The following is a 21,616-nucleotide window of genomic DNA, read 5'->3' as shown; positions in this document are numbered from 1 at the left end:
CCAGCCTGCACAGGAGTACTGTCCTCACCCTATTTACACCTCATCGTGAGCCACTCCTCCAGGGAGAAGTTCTCTTTACCTCTCTTGATCTTTAACTTCTCAGCTAGGTGACTTCTAGCCACCACTGACTCTTGACCTTCTGTCTTATCCCTTTACCTCCTCATGGCTCCGAAACTCTCCACCTACACTGCCTGCTCTCCGCCCTTATGGGGTTGCTCTTCTCAACCTACACCTGGTTATTCCCAATGTGTTGACCTGAGACCTTTTTTTTTTTTTTTTTTTCCTGATGATAAACTCCATTTGCTTCCAAAAATTTTCTTTCCGTGTTCTGTTTTTTTCTGACTGTTTCCTTTATGATGATTATAGTTTTTCTGTTCTAGTTTATTAACTCCCTCTTTCCATTCTAAACGACCTAACATAGTAGTAATATCATTGCTGTTCAGGAATATTCCTTTATTCTTTTACCTGAAAGGAGTCTTTGTGTTATTTTTCTCTTCATGGCTTTCTCTATATAGTTGTGATTTTTTTCCTCAGTGTGTTTTTATTTGTTAAGAATATGCTTAATCTCTCTATTAAACCATAGACTCATTATAGGCACTTAATAAATATTCCTTGAATGAAAAAAAAAAGAGTGATTCAATGCTTTTATGTCAGCAAAGAGATTATGGTGCTAGCTGTTTTTTTCTGATCTTTCATGCCTTCGATTTTGTGTGAATTGTTACTCACAGATGGAAAGTCATGATAGTAACTCTACATCTCTTTGATATTTTCCATTGCTGAATTAGAACAGTTCATGGCACATAGGAAATGTTTAATAAATGTTAGCCCTTAGCCCTATTTATGGTTATAAAATTTTTAATTTTAATCAATTGGGATAAAATATTTTTAGTGAGAGGTATATTTCTGACCCTTGCTACACTGAATATATTGAGTATCTTTTTTTCCTTCATAAATTAATTCAGCATTATGAATGTCAAAAATAGTATAAGTCAAATTTGAGTTAGTGTCCTATATACCTCTTATTCTCTTACTTTCACATCTTGCTACTCACAACAAATTAAGTTGATTTTATCTGTTTAATTTGTGGCTGTATTCTATTTCCATTCCATTGTTTTACCTTAATCCTGTGCCTCATCATTTCTGATCTTTCCTGTTTTAAGAATTTCATAACTGCCATCTCTACTTCTAGTCTCACATGTTCCTCTAAACCATCTTATTATCATACCCCTGTTGTCAGTTAACTCCCCCAAGACTCTTTCCATTGCTTACAGGATAAAATCTAAGCTTGTTTTTGACATGCTCCTGACCCTCCCTGTAAGTAGCTATACTGTTACTGCCTTCTCTCAGCACCCTAAGCTCTACTTGTTCTAAATTCTTAGATCAGTTCAAACTCAAGTTTGTTAAGATATATAACTGAAAAGTCAGTGAGTTCTGAGTCAAGCGCTCTTTTGCAATTAAAACGCATATAATTATGGAGTTCCCATTGTGGCTCAATGGTAATGAACCCAACTAGTATCCATTGAAGTTGAGCATTGGATCTTTGGCCCTGCCCAGTGGGCTAAGGATCCTGCGTTGCTGTGAGCTGTGGTGTAGGTCGCACTTGCAGCTTGGGTCCCACATTGCTCTGGCTGTGGTGTAGGCCAGCAGCTGCAGCTCTGATTCCATTCCTAGCCTGGGAACTTCTATATGTCATGGGTGCAGCCCTAAATATATATATACACACATCTATTTTAGCCTATCGCTGACCTTTTCCATTTCTTTCCATGCCTTGATGTATTTTATATTGAGGGTAGTAGATCAACTGCAGACTCACCTGAAATGTTGCTTTCTTTAGAAGCTTCCTTGACTTTAAGCAGTTCCTTTTCTATGTTTCAGTGGCACTTATATATGCCTCTATCTTAGTACTTGCCATACCATGTGGTAGTTATCTTTTTAATATGGTGTCTTAACTGAAGCTAATTATAGCCCACACTGATTTGTGGAGTTAGTTGATATTATGCTGGGGATTGCCATGAGCTTCAGTCGGTCTGATTTTTATTTGATTGGTGTAAATGTTTAAGAAATACTCAAACCAGTGTCTGCTACATTCTCTGTGTTGTCTGGACCCGTACTTTGCATGGGATCAAAGATGACTCTTGTTCAAAATAAGGTATTTGTGTAGTGTGTGTGTGTGTGTGTGTGTGTGTGTGTGTGTGTGTACACACACATATGTGTACATGTGTGTGGAGAGAGACGCATACACATACATGTCTATTGGATTTGGAGTTGTGTGGGGAATGGTGTCAGCAGAAGCCAGATGCTGGGAAGAAAAATTCAAGAAAGTTCCCATAGCCAAGAAAAATGTTTGTGGGGCAAACTTTATACCAGTATCTGAAGGGAATAGTTGTGGTTCTCAGGACAGCATCATCATCATCAGTATTATTTAACCCCGTGACTTCTTGTGATGCAATGACTGTGTATCATGATAAAGTAGATAGGCATGCTCTAAAAATGAAAGCCTACCATTTCATACAATATATGATATTTTAGGTACTTAAGAAAAGTCTTAAAATTCAGAAATGTTAAATGTCAAAAAAAAAAAATGCATCTTTGAATCAGTGATAAGCAGTCTATTGCTGGCAGTCCAGCCACGTTTTTGAGGATTCTTCTGTTGGTGGCCATTTAGTAAAAGTTGATAGAATTTTATTATTGGAAGTCCACATCTTTTATCCTTGACACTCCTTCTAAAATAGCTGAACACAGGAAAGGAGAAATGATTTCTCATCAACTGTATGCAATGCTGAGTAGCAGTTATCTGAAGGGAGATTGAGGCAGAGGCTGAGTAAATAAACACTTCGGAGGGTAACAAGTATTATTGTCATTGTGAAAATGTGAAACTCTGACTGAGGGTTAGCAGTGTTGCTGGTCCTAAGATTTTGCCTGTGGGAGTTATCTCCTTTGGCTGGCATAGTGGCTAAGAAGAGCTTGTTTGGCTCTGCAGATCTATAGAGTCAGTGTCTACATGGCCAAACCAAATGAGAACGAAAAGCTTGAGAGCAGCATTTATATCAGAAATACTTAGGGATTATATGATAATGTCATTGATTTCATGATTCCCAACCCATTTTCAGGAATTATCGTGGAATTGTAGAAGTAATAGCCCTGAGGTCTTGCTTCTTGTCAGAGAGGGCTGTTGATCTAGTATTAGATTTTCCCGTCTTCAGTGCCTAGTACTATGCCTGATACATAGTGAAAATATGAATGGATGAGGAGGCAGATGATGAATAAGATGTTAAACTATTATGTTTAGTCACAGCCATTATATGTATTGATATGTAGTTTTTGAAACATAGAATTGCTTTAATTTTTGAGATGTAAATAATACCCATTGACAATAAGCCAACTCGGAGTTCCCTTTGTGGCTCAGTGGTTAATAAACCTGACTCGGATCCATGAGGATGCAGATTCGATCCCTGGCTTTGCTCAGTGGGTTAAGGATCCGGCATGGCCAAGAGCTGTGGTGTAGGTTACAGACACATCTCAGATCCTGTGTTGCTTTGGCTGTGGCGTAGGCCGGCAATTACAGCTCCATTTCAACCCCTACCTGGGAACCTCTATATGCTGCTGGTGCGGCCCTAAAAAGATAAAAGACAAAAAATAAAAAAATTTAAAAAATAAGTAAGCTCAAGAAACTAATTTAATTGAAGGAACGTTTTTGTTTATTTTCTTTTCCTCTTTTTATTTTATGTGTATTTTTTCTATTTTATTGAAAGACATACATGTAATTGAATTTATAAAGACAATGAAAAATTGTTTTCTTTTCATGCAGGGACCTGAATTAATGAATAAATATGTTGGTGAATCTGAAAGAGCAGTTAGAGAGGTAAGAAGATTATCCCTTTAAGTGAACTCTGCATAGGAGAACAACAGTTCTGTCCTGTATGGTTTCCATTTTGTTGGGCATACAGATTTTGAAATTTCCAAATCCAAATCCTAGTGGTATATTTTTTATTCAAGCAGATATTATTATTATTATTATTTATATAATTATTTTAATTTTTTCCATTATAGCTGGTTTACAGTGTTATGTCAGTTTTCTACTGTACAGCATGGCGACCCAATTATACATACATGAATGCATTCTAAGATACTATTTTAAAATGTAATTTTGAAAAAAACAAACAAACAAAACAAAAAATTTCAGGAGTTCCCGTCATGGCGCAGTGGTTAACGAATCCGACTAGGAACCATGAGGTTGCGGGTTCGGTCCCTGCCCTTGCTCAGTGGGTTAAGGATCCGGCGTTGCCGTGAGCTGTGGTGTAGGTTGCAGACGCGACTCAGATCCCGCGTTGCTGTGGCTCTGGTGTAGGCCGGTGGCTACAGCTCCGACTGGACCCCTAGCCTGGGAATCTCCATATGCTGCGGGAGCGGCCCAAGAAATAGCAAAAAGACAAAAACAAAACAAAACAAAAAAAAAACAAACAAAAAAAAATAAAAAATAAAAAAAATAAAATGTAATTTTGATCATGTACAATACATTGTTTTTGTTTTTAGACATCAGAATATTACCAGCCTTTAGTTTTACCAAAAAAAATAACAACTATCAGCATTTCATTTAAAAAAAAAGAAAGGGATCTATCTATACTTAACAAAGAACGCATGATCTCAGAATGAGATTTAGGTCCTTTTAACCAAGTAGTCCTTTAAATCAAATAGGCTTATTAGTACATGAAAATTTCACTGTCCTCTCCTTATTTTATTTATTTTACCTTTGAAAGGTGATTTAGAAAATACATTTCCCTCCTCCCTCTTAAGTTTTAAAGCCAGTGCCTGATTGGCCTGTTGGCTTTTCCATATTGCTGAAGCTACACTATTGGGACATTCATGCCAAATCAAGGCACTGCAGTGGGGTGACTATACCAGTTTGAACAAAGTCTTGGCTTTCCTAAGGAGAGATTGGCCTGCTTAATACAGACATCCTGTATCATCACAGAAGCTAAGCAAGGACAATGGAATGGATGTCTATATTTGTGAAATATGTGGTACCAACCAAGAGTATTAGAGATTGGAATCTATTTTTTTTTTTTTTTTTGCATCTGAGAAATTTAAGTCACTTTTTTTAATACTTTTTCCTTTGAAATGTAGATGTTGATCTGTATAAAACTAACTGATAAGGATAGCACCATCATTGATTAAAATATGAAAAAGGAAATATTTATTAATATTAATATTTTAGTAACTATTATGTATTTGTGGCCAAAACTGGGGGCCTAGGTTATAGGTAACGTACTTGAATTTCTTTCTGTCTATGCTGACTTTTTCTAGCCCATTTCCATAGTTGCCCCCATGGCTGTGTAGCTAGTCTTTGTTGTTGATAGTCTGGCTGGTGGTCTATCCAATTTATGCTCTTCCAAGTTTTGACTATTTTTCCCATACAGTCTTCTAAGAGATGAGCAGTGTGTTTGACTTTTGGGTTTATGGGTATTTTACATGCTAAACTTTGGCTGATTTTTTTTTTTTTTTTTTTTTTTTGCTGTACCCATGCCATGTGGAAGTTTCCAGGCCAGGGATCGAACCCCCACCACACTAACAACATAAGCTATCATAGTGACAACACTGGATCCTAAGTTGCTGCACCACAGGGGAACTCCTTAAACTGTGGCTGATTTTATACATTTATGACTTTTTTAAACATATGTTCATGATAGATAATAATTGTCATTTACTGAGCTTTTACTGTGTTCTAGGCATTATACTAAATGCTTTGCAATCTTTTTTAATTCGGTTCTTAACACAACTTCTGAGGCAAGCATTTATCATAATCTCCATTTTAGAGATGAGGAAATTGAAGTTTAGAGAAATAAAGTTACCCACTGAAAATCACACAGCTACTTAGTGGTGGAAGTGGGATTTTAATTGAGATTGTCTGATTACTAACCAAACTGTCCCCTACACACCTCTAAGATTATGTGACATCTTGTGTCTGTTTGCAGGTAAGCAACACAGAAGAAGATACTTTTACATCCATAATGAAGTGATAGGTTGTATACAAATTGATTGGTTTGTTGACTTGTACATAATAGATTTGGTTCAAATATGGTTTTCAAACTAAAACCAGCTGTGGAGTTTGCTGATTTTTAGCTAATGTGCCATTTTTTACACCAGATCTTCCGAAAAGCAAGAGCAGTGGCTCCTTCCATTATTTTCTTTGATGAACTTGATGCCTTAGCAGTTGAAAGGGGCAGGTAAGAAACATTTAATAGGACTGCTAATTAATATTTTCAGTTATAGTGTAGACAAACTAGCAGTTCTTATACAGATTTTATGTTTTAATTCATTTGGATTAAAAGAAAAAAATTTTCAATTCAATGTAGTTTTTTTTAGTATCAAGTAAATTGTTCCATGTCATCACTCTATAGTATTTTCATATACAATTTTTTTTTGGACTATATCCATTTGGGGCATTTGAGTTTTTTTTAAATAGTTTACTATCAAGAGAGAGCCCCCTGCATTGCCTATCAAGATTTGGATTTTTATTGGTATATTATTAAAACTATAAGTGAAGCTCAATTAAACATAATTATATGACAGAGCAGTACTCAATTGTAATAAAAACTATTTTTTTACAGATTTTAGTATTGTCTGGATTAAATCACGTTTCCTAAAGTATAATTAGTTACAGTAGAATTAAAAATTAGTATTAATAATTTTTGAATCTCAATCAAAAGGATTATTTATAATATAACAAATATATATATCATATATCATATATATATACCAGAACTGTTTTCAAGTATGACTTTTTTTCTGTACAAATGTTTACTGATCCTTTCAGAAATATGTTCTACAGGTACTTCATTTTGGAGAATGTTAATTTTATGTATTTCTTTCATAGCTTTCTGATTATACATTGGTATATATATTGATCATAAAAGTTTTGCTGATGGTAATTACAGTGATGGTAAAAGGCACCTTCTAAGTCTTAGTGTTAAATTCAATAAGAGGCATTGCTGTTCTTTTCTTTACTAAGTAAAGCTGCCTAATCAGATAAAAGTATAAACTGTCGCTAGGAAGCATTAGGAGGTAGCTTGTCTTGCTCTCTACCCTTCCCATTTAATATCCTGTAAATACCTATCTTGTTATTTAATGAGTTGAAATATATGAGCCCTTTTGTTATCTCTGAAGTAAGATGGAGCAAAAGGTTACAAATTGCTTAAGTTCACCTTGTCTACAAGAAAAGAAGAAGCCAGAGATCTTTGCTAAAGTAGGGTGATCTGCCACATTTATATGACATCAGAGACATCTGTTTTTGGACCCTAAAAAGGGACACGGTAGGAAACATTGTTAAATATAAACTAGATGGGAGATGAAAAAATGTCACAGAGTTCTCATAAAATGCTTTTGAAATATAATGGTGTGAGAAACTAGATAAGGCACTTGCTAATAGTAACCTGTATTTGCAGGGAGTTTAGCTCAGTAGGAATTTGCAGATTTATTAGAGATGCTAATAATTTGCAGCCTCTAGATCTCATTTCCTCTAATAGTCTTCATATTGTGTGAGCCCTTCCTCGGTGGCTCGTTCAAATAAAATACAAATAAATTCTACGTAATTTCCTTTGCATAGAAAAAAATCTTGGTCAAGTAGGTTGACATTCCAGAAAACAAAGATAGGCTGACTAGCAAATGAATGTTAATAGTCCAAAGTAGAGAGTTTTAGTGGTGCTTTAGTTGACCTGTCTTATATAATTTGGTTTTCATAGCCATGACAATTTCATAGAATGATATTCTGTTTTCAGTTGTTTTTTCCCCATAATTGTGTGAGGCCAGCATTGCCTAGAAAGTGATTGCTTTATCTAGTTACTGTGCTGTTACCTGAAAACTAAAACAAATAAAAGCTTTACGCATTTATTTTTTTTTCTTCAGCTGTTTGAATTGGACACAGTTTCTAGAAATTGAAAAAAAAAACAGCTGTTGATAACACACAAATACAAAATTCCCCAAATACTAACCAATTTTATGTGGTGTTAAAGAAATAGAAAACATGAAAAAATTAAAAATTGTATAAACTAGGAATTTTCTATATAATTTTGGCCTGTAGAATATTCATTGCTTTCATTTCTTTAGTTATTATCTGTTTTCTATGATAAAATTCAGTTCACACTCATATGACTAGTCCCAAAATGTCAGTGCCTAGGAAGACTGTTTCTTCTTATCAAGATTTTAACTTGCACACTTAAGGTGTGTAACAGATTGAGCTGTGAATTATGATACATGCTAATCCTTACTATCCAGTGCATGTTAAATCAATTATTTTGACTATTTGAAGTTATTCAAAGGAGCCATGAAACTGAGGACTGCAACCTGCACATTGTAGAGAATAAACATACTATTTGCTTAGCTATAGAAATATTTGTGCTTTCAGAAAGAGATTTTTCATGTTTATCAAAGTGTCTACTCTATTTTCTCCTCTTCCCTGCCCCACTGAGTTTCTGTGGGACTTGAAAAATAAATAAGCCTGATATTTACTTCTGTATTTTTTTTAAAAATTATGGATATTTTAATAAGTTTTTTTGTCTTATTTCATATTGTGAATTGGAGGAAATGTTATGTTTCCCTTTAAAAAATGCTTTAATCTTTATTGATCTCTATAACATTTGGGACATTGAAATATATATGAAGAGACTGTTAAAGTAGCACAGCTCTTTAGGAAGTGGATAATATGGTAGGGAGTAAGGCACTGAGTTAAGAAAGAAGCTGGATTATACCGAGCTAATAATAATAATGTTGGATAACATTCTTTAGTGCTTATCATATACCATCAACTGTTTTAAGTGTTGATAGGTGGAAAAGGAAATCACAAAAAGGCCCCTGCATTAATGCTAAGCAGGACATTATGCATTTGGTTCCATTATTCTGCCCTGCCTCTCAGCCATCTTAAATTTTTACCTTTCTCAGGATTATAATGGGGAGGAGAGAGCAAAATGGGCAGTAAATCATCAGTCAGTCTTGCCTGGGCAACATTTCTGTCCACAGAAATAAAGACATATGGGGTGAATTCTCTTGGTTTAGTCTCCTCTGATTGAGGAAATGACCACTAGACTAAAGATTCTGGAACAACTTCGTCAGTCTAGGACATTCCAGCTAGTGACTGGGTCCTGAATCATCCTCACCAGCCAACATCAATTGCCTGGTAATGCCAAACTTCAAGCAGAACTAGAAGAGGTTTGGAACTAGGAACACACCTCTGAAACTTAGAGTCACAGAGGCTCATCTTGTTTATATCATTAACTTCAATTAACGTCACTGATTTTGGATCTCACTCACCTTGTTGTGGTCTTGGTTATGGCCTTTTGCTTACCTTCTGATCTTTACCACAACATCAGGAAGTGTAGGTTCTACGCTCATCTCTTTTAACAGGTGAAAAAACTTAGGCATAGAGATATATAACTACCTTATTCAACGTCGTGCATCATAAGTAGCAAAGCTAGAATTTGAATTCAGGTATTTTCACTCCAGAGCAGATACTCTGACCCACTTTTTTTTATTGACTACCATACCACGATTGCAGGATTCCATGTCTAAATAGTTAATTAACTAACCTTTCAAGGTCATATTTATTAAACATTTTCTCTGTGACTTATATTAGTAATAACCCTAACTGGGCTGTTGTAAGACTCCTTTGCAGGCATTCTTTCATTCACTTGTTTAGCAATATTATTGAATGCTCTTTCTGCTCTGCATTAGGGATAAAACAGAGAATAGAACCTAAGACAATTTCCTTAACTCTTTCAGCTGTAGTTTTATTTATAAAATGGAGCTAATAGAAGTAATAAATTGTAGGTTGTTGGAATTAAGTACATGTAAAGTGCTTCATGTAGTACCTGGCATTTAGTAACGGCTATAAAAATTTTAGTGTTTCTCATAATTTCTGCATTGATATTCTTATAGTAATGATTATTTCCATGTAAATACAAATATAGTAACAGTTAGAAATGAGTCTAGTCCCATCAGAGTTTGCATTCTAGTGAAGTTATTGAAGCAAGTAGAAAATTAGAAAAAGTACTCTACCAGATGACAGGTGCTATGACATTTCATCAATCTAAGTTACTATTAGTTTTAAGTTATGTCATTATTTTACATGCCATCATCTCTAAAGAAGAATGCAGCCCTAAAGTATGAAATGGTGCTGAGAAATTACCAATTCTTGAGACATCCTGATTTAAAAAATTTGAGATACGAAAAATGTTTGTATTTTAGAAATAGAAGAAAGACGTTGTTTGGGAAACAGTGAAAATGGTCTGTTTTATATAACTAATGCTATCACATCAAAATATTTAGAATATTATTTTATGACTAAAATGTAAAAAAGATGATTAAATATATGGAAAATGAAGTGCTCAGTTAAAAGCTGACTAATCTGTGAGGTATTAGAGAATCTGTGATATTAAATAACTATTTTCTTGTGTAGCTGTTTCTGCATTTAATAGTCCTGAATGGTTTCCACTTGAAGTGATTAGGGGGAAAAGTAAGAAGTTCTTAGCCAGCTTTCATTGAAAATGAAGACTCTAAACTTAGTAACATCTGAAAAGAGCTCTGAGTTTTAAAGTAATGGGGTATAGCGTTTTTTGCAGCATATCCAGATTTCAGGTAAATTCAGTGAATTCATAACCCTGAGCACTGTAAAATAAATTTTTGTAGGCATCATTTCTCTAAATGACGCTTTTTAAGGGAGGTTATGAATTTTTTAAATGTGATTTTTATGGTGGTTTTTAAAATTTTATTAAATCATAAAATTTTATAGCTGGAAAAGTTCTTAGAAGTCACCTAGTGCAACTTCTTATTCTTCAGAAGGCCCTAGGATTTAAGAAAAGACACATGTAACTTTTTTTGGCCTAGATAAGACTAGAACTTGTGTCTTCCTATTTAGTGCTCTCTGAACTATACTCCTGTCTCTTGGACTGTCAGGATTTGGGATAGAAAAAGTATGTTCATGTCAGGGTAAAAACTCTCATTTATCTAAATATTTAAAGAATATTTTTTTGTGTTTAAGAAATTTAAAGAAATAACTTATTAACTGCATTAACCACTATTTTGTATATCTGTGTTTCAAGTTGCTAAATTCAGTGCCTTTTTCATGGTATGCAGTTTTTCCTAATTTATCCTTCATTCTCTCATAGTTTTTAAACTGCTAAAACTTTAATATTAAGCAGAAGTGCTGAAGGAAATTGGACAAAATAAATGGAAAATATGTAACAGATTTTTCATTATAATAGCTTTGTAGAGTATAGCAGAGTTCTCTGAATATTTTTCTTTTGCATTTGGCCTGTACATTGTGGCTGAGTATTATAGCATGGATTAAAGTATGACTTTGCTTAGAGAGATAGCCTGTTGCAGCATTTCACTAGGAATGGGGAATTGGTTTTTGTTGTTATGGGACACAAAGGTCTCTTGTTGTGGCTATCTTGCTTTTAAAATGAAAGATTGCATTTTACATGCACTGGAAAATTATCATAAGTAATGCTTGTGTTCAGATTAATGTATGTTTGGCTAGCCTTTTTTAGGTCTCTTCCAGGCGTGAATATTGACTATGGGGATGTGGAAGGTAGATTTTAAGAAACAAATTCAGATGTCTGTCATTTGAAACTGAAACTGACAGCACTTAAGACTTGAACCTAACCAGAACCCAGATTGGGACTTGAACCCACGGTTTTTAAATTAGAGTCACTCACCTGGTGTTTGGACATAATGAGGTTTAAGTTCTTTGTGCCTCAGCACAGAAGGAATTCAGTGAGAGACAAAGTGATAGGCAAAACTGGACAACTGCATGTAAAAGAATGGAGTTAGAACACTTCTTAACACCATACACAAAAATAAACTAAAAATGGATTAAAGTCCTAAATATAAGACTGGATACTATAAAACTCTTAGAGGAAAACATTGGAACACTCTCTGACATAAACCACAGCACTGTCTTCTCAGATCCCCCTCCTAGAGTAATGACAATAAAAACAAAAATAAACAAATGGGGCCTAATTAAAGTTAAAAGTTTTTGCACAGCAAAGGAAACCCTAAACAAAACAAAAAGACAACCACAGACTGGGAGAAAATATTTGCAAATGAAGTGACTGACAAGGGCATCTCCAAAATATATAAACACCTCTTGCACCTCAGTACCAAGAAAACAAACCAACCCATCCAAAAATGGGCAGAAGATCTAAATAGACAATTGTCCAAAGAAGAGAAATGTAAATCAAATCCACTATGACGTACCACCTTACACCAGCCAGAAGGCCATCATTGAAAAGTCTACAACCAATAAATTCTGGAGAGGGTATGGAGAAAAGGGAACCCTATTACACTATTGGTGGGATGTAAATTGGTGCAACCACTATGGAAGATAGTATGGAGATTCCTCAAAAAACTGAAAATAGAATTACCATTTGATCCAGCAATCTCACTCCTTGGCATCTATCCAGAGCAAAGCATGACTTGAAAAGGTACATGTACTCCAGTTTTCATTGCATTGTTATGTGTAATAGCCAAGACATGGAAGCAACCTAAATGTCCATTGACAGAGGAGTGGATAAAGTAGTGGTACATATACAAAATGGAATATTACTCAGCCATAAAAGGAATAAATAATGGCATTTGCAGCAGCATAGATGGACCTAGAAATTATCATGCTAAGTGAAGTTAGACAGTGAGACACAACGTCATATGCTATCACTTATATGTGGAACCTAAAAAAAGAATACAGTAAACTGCTTAGCAGAGCAGATACTGACTCACAGACTTTGAAAAACTTAAGGTTTCCAAAGGAGACAGTTTGGGGTGGGAGAATGGGCTGGGGGTTTGGGATGGAAATGTAAAATTGAGTTGTGATAATCCTTGTATAACTATAAGTGTAATAAAATTCATTTTTTTAAAGAAAAATACTGTTTTAAAATTAAAGAATGAATCAAGAAAAAAACTTTACCTAGTTGGTAAATAATTAAATAAATAAATAAGACACTTGTGAGAGATGCAAGTGGACAGGCAAGGAGACTGCCCTGAGATTAGGTGTGCTACATTTTTATAATCCAGGGGAAGTGGGGAGTGGGAAAAGTCTTGCTCTTTCTTCAGTCAGGCTTACAGCATTTCGCTGTTCCTTCTATCCAGTAAGAGAGTGTTTGACACTGTAAAGTCAAACTAGGACTGTCATGGTGTTTATTCAATCAGCAAAAGGGCAGTAACATGCTAAAATATTGTGAATCATCTCAAGGTTTCTGTTAAGAGGGTTTAGTACTTTGGCATGTCATTTTCCTTAAACTCCTCCCCTTGGTCCTAAGGGAGATTGTCTTGCTAAACTTGAATGCAGGCCTCATTTTATCTTTCACTTAATGACCTGAGGCATATCTCTTTTACTTGTGGTTTTGTAGTTGAGCAAGACTGCTTTGTTCTGTTGGCTTTCTTGAGTGATTATTAATTTACGGTGACCTCCCAAAGTTCCCAAGATTTCCCTCTCTGTCTATGGTTCCCTATTGGGACTTCTGCAACTACCTGGGTAACTATTCTACTCCATTCCTATCAAAACTATTTATGACATTTAAAAATTATACTAGAAAAGAATTTTTAAATATATTTTTTAAAGTATGAAAGTGTAGTCTGTTTACACTGTTGTGTCAATTGAATTTTAAAATTGAAATTTAATACATAAGACATTGGTCTGTAATTTAGAGACCATATGAAATAATGATAGGAAATGATATCTTAATGAAGGAGTGAAAGGAAATACATACATTTTGTGAAATTTTTACTATTGAAAAATATAATCAGTATAATAATTATGGTCATGGTAGTGAGATATGAGATAGGTGTTTGCATGTCTTTTCTGCAGCAGGCCAGTTAGTAAATATTTTTGGCTTTTGGGGCCATACAATTTATTTATCTCTATTGCTGTAGTACAAAAGCAGCCATAGAGAATATGTAATCAAATAAAAAACAGTTGGCTGGCCAGATTTAGTGTGTGGCTGTAGTTTGCTGACCTGTCTTAAGATATCATAAACTCCCTTCAGTCCTTGGCACTATGAATTTTTAATAGGGATAATTCTGAAAAGGGGGCTTGACTTCTAAAGGAAAAAGAAAATTAATCTTTTGGGAAAGTCTAATTTCAGTATTTTCTATAGCTGAACTTTTTTTTCCATTGTTGTGTTGCCCATCTCTAGCAGATAATAAAGTTTTATAAAATCATTTCATTATGTTAGTGACCACACATTTGTTCTTAAACTTCTTCTTGAAGTTGTTTTTGCTTTCCGAGGATGTCACTTATGAATTTTGTTTTCTACTGCAACTTTGAAAGTCAGCCAAGAATATTTCTCAGTCCATAAAACATTTTCTCTATGCTATTCTCCACCAAGCTCTCAATGATCTGTGGAAATAAAGGGCAAAGGCAGTATGGCTAATGGGAATCCAAAGAATTCCCTTCACCTAATCTTCAACATTAATTATAGCCACCAGTTCCTCTATAACATGTGAGAAATTGGACAAGTATGAGTTTCTCTTCTTTCCATTAAGAAGCACTCAACTAGAGGTATTAATAAGTTTCTGAATACTAATGTTTTTTTTTTTTTTTTTTTTTTTTGTTGTTGTTGTTGTTGTTGTTGCTATTTCTTGGGCCACTCCCGCGGCATATGGAGGTTCCCAGGCTAGGGGTCCAGTCGGAGCTGTAGCCACCGGCCTACGCCAGAGCCACAGCAACGTAGGATCCGAGTCGCGTCTGCAACCTACACCACAGCTCACGGCAACGCCGGATCGTTCACCCACTGAGCAAGGGCAGGGATCGAACCCGCAACCTCATGGTTCCTAGTCGGATTCGTTAACCACTGCGCCATGACGGGAACTCCTGAATACTAATGTTTTTATTAAAAATAATGAATTAAATAACTTAGGTGCTCCATATTACCATCACACAATCTTAAAAAACTCGAAGGATCTATATGTATTATATAATTCAACTTTCTCTTTTATACATGCCAGTAATTATGAAATCTTCAAGGCAACAATAACGTCTTTATCCTCTTACTTCACATGTCCTTCACAGTGCCTAGAAAAGAAGCACCCAGATGTTTAGTTTTTGAATAAGGGAATGAAGGCTCAGAGAAGTTAGATACTAGGTTCACTCAGCTGGTTTTTAGCAGAGTCTGGTTTCACCAGGTTTCAGTGCATTTGTGAACTAATTTTCTTTTAAAAGTTAAACGCTGAGACCATCTTTTGAAATTTTGTCACCTGTATTACATTCATAGAGGCATCATCATCTTCATTATAAAGAATCACTTGTAAGCTTTGGGATATACTGACCTGTCGAAGAGCTCCAACAAGATTTACTCAAGTGCCACGTGATATGTTTTTCAAAAATATTAACTAGTTTTTGTACATACTCTAAAAGTGAGTCTGTACTCAGAAAACTTTGTCAGTTGTGCTAAGGGTACAGAAATGATAGATGTTGTTTTTAATGTAGCTGATAGCAACAGTATTCAAAGGATACCAAAGGATAACAAAGGATGGCAGCAATAATGAAGATTATATTTATTAGATCAGTGAGAAAATATCTTGAAAGACTGTAGACATTCTTGGTATATTAATTAATTTTGTAGAAGGAGCACCATTGTTACCCTCTGCCAGAAGGCCATACAGTCACATTTATTTTATTATAGGGGAATTAAATTGAGTCTTAGGTAAGCAAGCATGCAGGTCACTGGGTTCCAAATCCTATGTGTCTGTAGCCACACTTAGAGCATTGCAAATGAAGATCCTGGAGCAGTATCCACTTATCCCCTCAACCTTCCTAAAAAGTTCACTTAGAAGACACAAAAAAGAGGATAGAAAAAAAAAAAAAAAACAATGAAGTAAACTTCTTTTGGTACAGATCCAAGAAACCAAGAAAGTGAGATTTCCTTCTCATTCTGTTTCTTGAGCCAAGCTTTCCTGCATCTGAGCACACAATCTTATAGCATCTTCTGGATTTTCTGTTTTAGAAGGTTTTCCATTTTTTTAAAAAGTCATTTTTAAGGTATAAAAATACCTGATAAGTATGAAGATCTCCTTATGTGGAAATTTTTGCTATTCAAAATAAATTGTTCCTTGAGGACTCTGAGAAGCCAAAACTATTATTATATTTTTTATGGCCATGCGCAGGGCCATCTGGAAGTTCCCAGGTCAGGGATAAAACTCATGCCACAACAGTGACCTGAGCCCCAGCAGTGACAACGCCAGATCCTTAACCCACTAGGCCACCAGGAAACACCTACATTTGACTATTCATGTGTAGTTAAAACTAAAATGTAAAGAACTCTCATTGCCAATGTATAGCAATCTCCTCTAATACATCTTGTATAAAGAAAATGTCTTTTAGTATTTTATTAGGCTCACATAGTTATGAAGGACTTAAGAGGAGAAGTTTTTATCTTAAAATTATGTTGGTGGTTTTCATGACAAAATTTAAAGAGGTTTGATACTTTGTCCCATGTTTTAGGTAAAGCTCAGTAGGGACCTGGAATCATGAATCTGCACGTTTCTACTGACCTGTGCTGTCCTAGCTTCTGAAAATCTTGTATCATACATCACATTCGTGCTTTATTTCAGTAAAGTTTATGTGCCAGATATACCTTTTCAGTTTAAAATAACTTGTAAAAGGCTGCAGATATCTTCAGTGAGCCAGGTGATAGTTATAATAATGATAATGCTTATAACTACTGTGTATTGACATTTCCTTTGTGCTAAGTATTATGCTCGATCCTTTATATGTTTTATGTAATTTTGAGGATAGTCTGGGTCTTTCCATGTTTTTTGGGAAAACTGTGGCTCAGAGGTTAAGTAACTCTTCCACAAGATTATACATAAAAATATGTGGTAAAGCTGATGTTTGAACCCAAGCTTACTGAATATCAAAGCTCTAATCTCAAATCCAAAGCAGCCTTCTCAATGAGTACTAATCAGTGAAGATTTCACTGGAATGATTTTCATTTTTTGGAATGAAATCATTCCTTCTAATTACTATAGAATTTTATTTTTCTGTGTCATAATTAAACTACTACATCTCTGCCAGTTAAGAAAATGTGATAACATGTTTAGAAGCATTTTTTCTGCCTTGATGTTTGGCTTATTGTCAGAAACCAGTTTGACCTGACATAGGTTAATTTTCCTTATTTTTCATTTGTTGGATTATGTTCATAACAACAGCATGCAGAGGTTTAGGAGTGTGAAAAAATTCCTTTCAAAAAAGTTTTTTTGGCAGAGTGTAAATTGAACCATGAGTTTAAAAATCACTTGTTTCTTGAAGTTCCCATCGTGGTGCAGTGGAAACGAATCCAACTAGGAACCATGAGGTTGTGGGTTCAATCCCTGGCCTCACTCAGTGGGTTAAAGATCTGGGATTGCTGTGAGCTGTGGTGTAAGTCACAGACGCCGCTCAGATCTGACGTTGCTGTGGCTGTGGTGTAGGCTGGGACCCCTAGCCTGGGAGCCTTCCTAGGCCGTGGGTGCGGCCCTAAAAAGACAAAAAGACAAAAAAATCACTTGTTTCTCTAACACTGTGTTTTGAGTCAAAACTATACAAGTGTAGTAAGTGTTGCTTTTGTTAGCTTGGAATTTTTTGTTGGAAATTATGGCAAAATGGAAAAATACATAATTTTATGTCATTGTCTATGTTAACAGTTTATATAAAGCTGCAGTTATTCAGAGCATATGCAGCTTACACAGCTATAGGACAGCTGGAAAAGATAACTCATAAAATATGTCTTTCTACTTTTATAGAGTATGTTGTTAATCTAAAATTATTTATTATTAGGTTCAAACTGAACATCGATCATAATCTGACAGCATAGTTTATCATGTGGTAAGCTAGGAAATTCAAGGCGTATTGATTCTTGATGTTCATCGAACATTTTTGCTTTCATTTTCTGAGTTTTTGGTGGTTATTTCTTAATTGGCATATATTTCTCCAGTATAATTGTTTTTTGTTTGAACTGTAAAAAATAAAACCTGCCCCTCTACCTTCACTCAAGTGCTGATTTAAAAGATGGCTATTGTAGATAATTTCAACTTTACTTTGGCATGTTGGTGTTTTTTGCTTTACAAAGTTCTTTATTTATGCTCTATAGTATTATGAAATACTTTATATTATTATTATTATTTAGAAGGTGGACTCTAGAGTCAAGGAGATGTACATTCAAATCCTGCCTCTGCCATTTACTAGTTGTGGAATATTGGGCAAGTTAGCCTCTCTATTGCTTCAGTTTCCTTATCTATAAAAATGAGAATAAAAGTAGTATCTACCTCATAGTGCTGTTATTGGGCCTAATGGATTAAAACATGTGATGCATGGCATAGAGTAAGTTAAATACAGTGTCTGGGAGATGGATAGTCTATGGACAGTGGGTATTTTTTTATAATTATTTATGAAAGTTTTTCCCTCAAAGCATTCTGTGAGAGATTAGAATTTTCCATTTCCTTGAGGCTATAGGTAAGGTACAGATAAACTACCTTATGTAAACAGAATATATACTAAGGTTTAATAATGCTCCAAACAAATGGTTTATCATAAATGGGGGGGAGGTTGATTTTATTTATGGGAATCAGAAAAGACCTTGTTGAGATTATTTTTAAGTAGCTCAACAAGGTGAACAATCTAAGAAATTTCTGATGTTGATCATAGACTCAATTTAATTATCTAGATGGTATTGTATATGAATAACACAGCTGGAGTTTTAAGCACACAGAATGTTATTTAGGAAATATGTAATATGTAGAATGTACAATTCTGCCTTTTTCTAGAATTAAAAAAAAATAATCTTCAGTTTAAGAGTTTGGTGGTATTAGAAATGATTTATTAAAGACAATGAATTTTCTTTCTTTTCTTTTTTCTTTTTTTTTTTTTTTTAGTGCCACATCTGCAACATATAGAGGTTCCCAGGCTAGAGGTCAAATCGGAGCTCCAGCTGCCAGCTTACACCACAGCTACAGCAATGCAGGATCCAAGCTGTATCTGTAACCTACACCACAGCTCATGGCAACACGGGATCCTTAACCCAGTGAATGAGGCCAGGGATGGAACCCACAACCCCGTGGTTCCTTGTTAGATTGATTTCTGCTGCACCAAAAATAATGAATTTTTTAAGTGAAAGAACCAACTTCTTTCTGATAGACAGAGGTGTTTTCTGTAGATAAATTTATTACCATAATTTCAACAGATTTTATTTGGAGTTATATAAAAGGTTTATGTTCAAATGTTTTTAATTATTTAAAATATGAGTTCCTACACTTTTTTTTTTTTTTTTGCTATTTTAGGGCTGCACCCCTGGCATATGGAGATTCCCAGGCTAGGGGTCAAATTGGAGCTACAGCTGTCAGCCTATGCCACAGCCACAGCAATGCTGGATCCAAGCTGTGCCTGCGACCTACACCACAGCTTACTGCAATGCCAGATCCTTAACGCACTGAGCAAGGCCAGGGATTGAACCCACATCCTCGTGGATCCTAGTCGGGTTCGTTTAACCACTGAGTCATGAAGGGAAATCCCATAGACTATTTTTTTTTTAACTAAAAATATCTCTAGTTACCCTTCCTGGCCTATCTCCTTTTTCTTTCTTACTTTTTCCTTATAAGAAAAGGCATTAGTAATTTTAGTGTTTTCATAATTTGCGAGCTATATTTTGTAATAGATATTTATTTTTTGAAACAGAATATTGACAAAATTAGTGTGCCATGTGATTTTATTTTTCATAGATAACTTTTTAAAGTATTTATCCACATGCTGAAATTTTTTAAAAATACAAAACTCTCTCCATTAAATTTTTTTTTATTTTAAAGAAATGTCTTTCAAAGAGCCAGAAATGTAATTTTGTTCCCATAGTGTTATCATCTTCAAAGGCTTTTATTTTCTCAAAATGTATTCATATTCTTCCTGAACTTTACTATAAAACAGGGGGGAAAAAATCTTTTAACTGTTTTCTCCTGTCCCAAATTCATTTGCCTTTAGGTGGTTAGACACACTTCCTCATCAAGGAAATCTAGTTCCTTCCTAAATATAGAAGTTTCCTAATCATGGTAATTCATTTAAAAATAAGTTTAAATTGGTCTTGTTAACATCAGGTAAAGAAAGAAAAAGCAAAATAGGACATGGAGCAATTGTGTGTATTATTAACTTTTTCAGTGAACAGTTATTGGTATCTATACAAACAAATGATCTCATAAATCTGTAATTCTCTTATTAGGGAAAATGATACTTAGGACTCAGAAATATTCAACTTGTAACTCTTTTTACTATTAACAACTGTGTAGAAGTAATTTTGCAAAGAAAATTTTGGAGTATACCTTACATGTAAATGTTGATCACAGACTTATTGAGTTAGCAATAACTTTATTGACTTCAGCATTTGAGAATCTTGAGTTCATTCTTGATATCTTTGATTTCTTTTGATGATTTTTGGAAATTCTTAGATTGCATTTCTTGAGATATTGCTTCTACGAAAGTTTTTATGAAACTAAAAACTAAAGGAGGATTTAGCAGTAAATTAAGAATAGAGTGCTTTAATTGAATAAGGCCATTCTGTTTCATTCTCTCACTTCTCTCCTTATGGGACTGCAATTACATGTTTCTTAAGCTTTCCTCTGGATTCTTTGTCTTTTATATTGTTTTCATTCTCATTTCTCTTTGGGCATCACTCTGGGTATTTTTTACTAACCTGTCTTGCAGTTCAAGAATCCTCTGTACTGTTGTATTTAATCAAATATTACATTCATATTTTTAATTCTTAATTTTAATTATTATAATTTTTAGGTTTAGAGTATTTTCATATATAGTCCACATCCCTGCTGAAATTCTTTATTTTTTCTTTCTTTCTTTTTTTAGGGGCTACAATCCATGTGAATTTTTGTTTTTGCTGTCTCAGTCCTATCCTTTTCCAGATTACATGCTAATTTAATGTTAACTCCCTAGCATCTCTTCTTAAGAGGAGACTGAAAGGAAGAAGGGATAAAGGCTAAATAATAATCTAGGGAAATCTTTTCCTATTTGTCTTTTTATTTGTAGGCTGTAGAGTTTTAAGGAATGAGGTGAATCAGGGATATAGATATCTATCTATAGATGAGATAAATAGATCAATAATGCTTTTTGTTGATGACAGGTTATTTTAGGCTTAATTGTCCCATTTCTTTTGTGGACTCCATACTTAATGCTTCGTGTTGGGTTCAGTGTCTAAAGCAATTATGGTAATGGTGATTTTTCTATTTGAGAGATGTTTTACCCATTCTTAAATTAATTTTAGATTAGTTTATGTTAATAGAAAGTTATGGTGTGTTAGTGAGCTTTCGCAATCTGAGAATAGCATTTAAAAAACCCCTTAAAAATGTTTTTTTCCTTACCTGTGACTTAAAATAGATTCAAAATGAAAAACAGTTATATAGTTTTGGGATCCCCCCCCCGATAAACTCTCATGTAAAAAGTGCTTGTAATAAAGTTTATATGTGGGATTCTTTCATCTTTAAATCTGTTATTTTGTGTAATAATTTATGTTCAAAACATTAATACACGGTTATGAGATACTGAAATTTTAGTTAAATTAGAGGAAAATTTACATAAATTTGGGGTTCGTGCTGTGGC

The 21,616-nt window shown here is 34.5% G+C and overlaps 1 protein-coding gene across 1 annotated transcript in view; it reads left to right on the top strand.

The window, feature by feature from the left end:
- The window catches only part of SPATA5 (spermatogenesis associated 5), a 322,769-nt gene that overhangs the window by 75,793 nt on the left and 225,360 nt on the right, over window positions 1-21,616 (top strand). The window contains 2 exon segments of the mRNA NM_001177913.1: window positions 3,809-3,862; window positions 6,145-6,224. Of these exon segments, the coding sequence (NP_001171384.1) occupies window positions 3,809-3,862; window positions 6,145-6,224 (134 nt within the window).

Source organism: Sus scrofa, chromosome 8 (assembly GCF_000003025.6).
Source record: "Sus scrofa isolate TJ Tabasco breed Duroc chromosome 8, Sscrofa11.1, whole genome shotgun sequence".
NCBI classification, from domain to species: Eukaryota; Metazoa; Chordata; class Mammalia; order Artiodactyla; family Suidae; genus Sus; species Sus scrofa.
The sequence above is the reverse complement of the archived record's forward strand: the minus strand, read 5'-3'. Positions and strand labels throughout refer to the sequence as shown.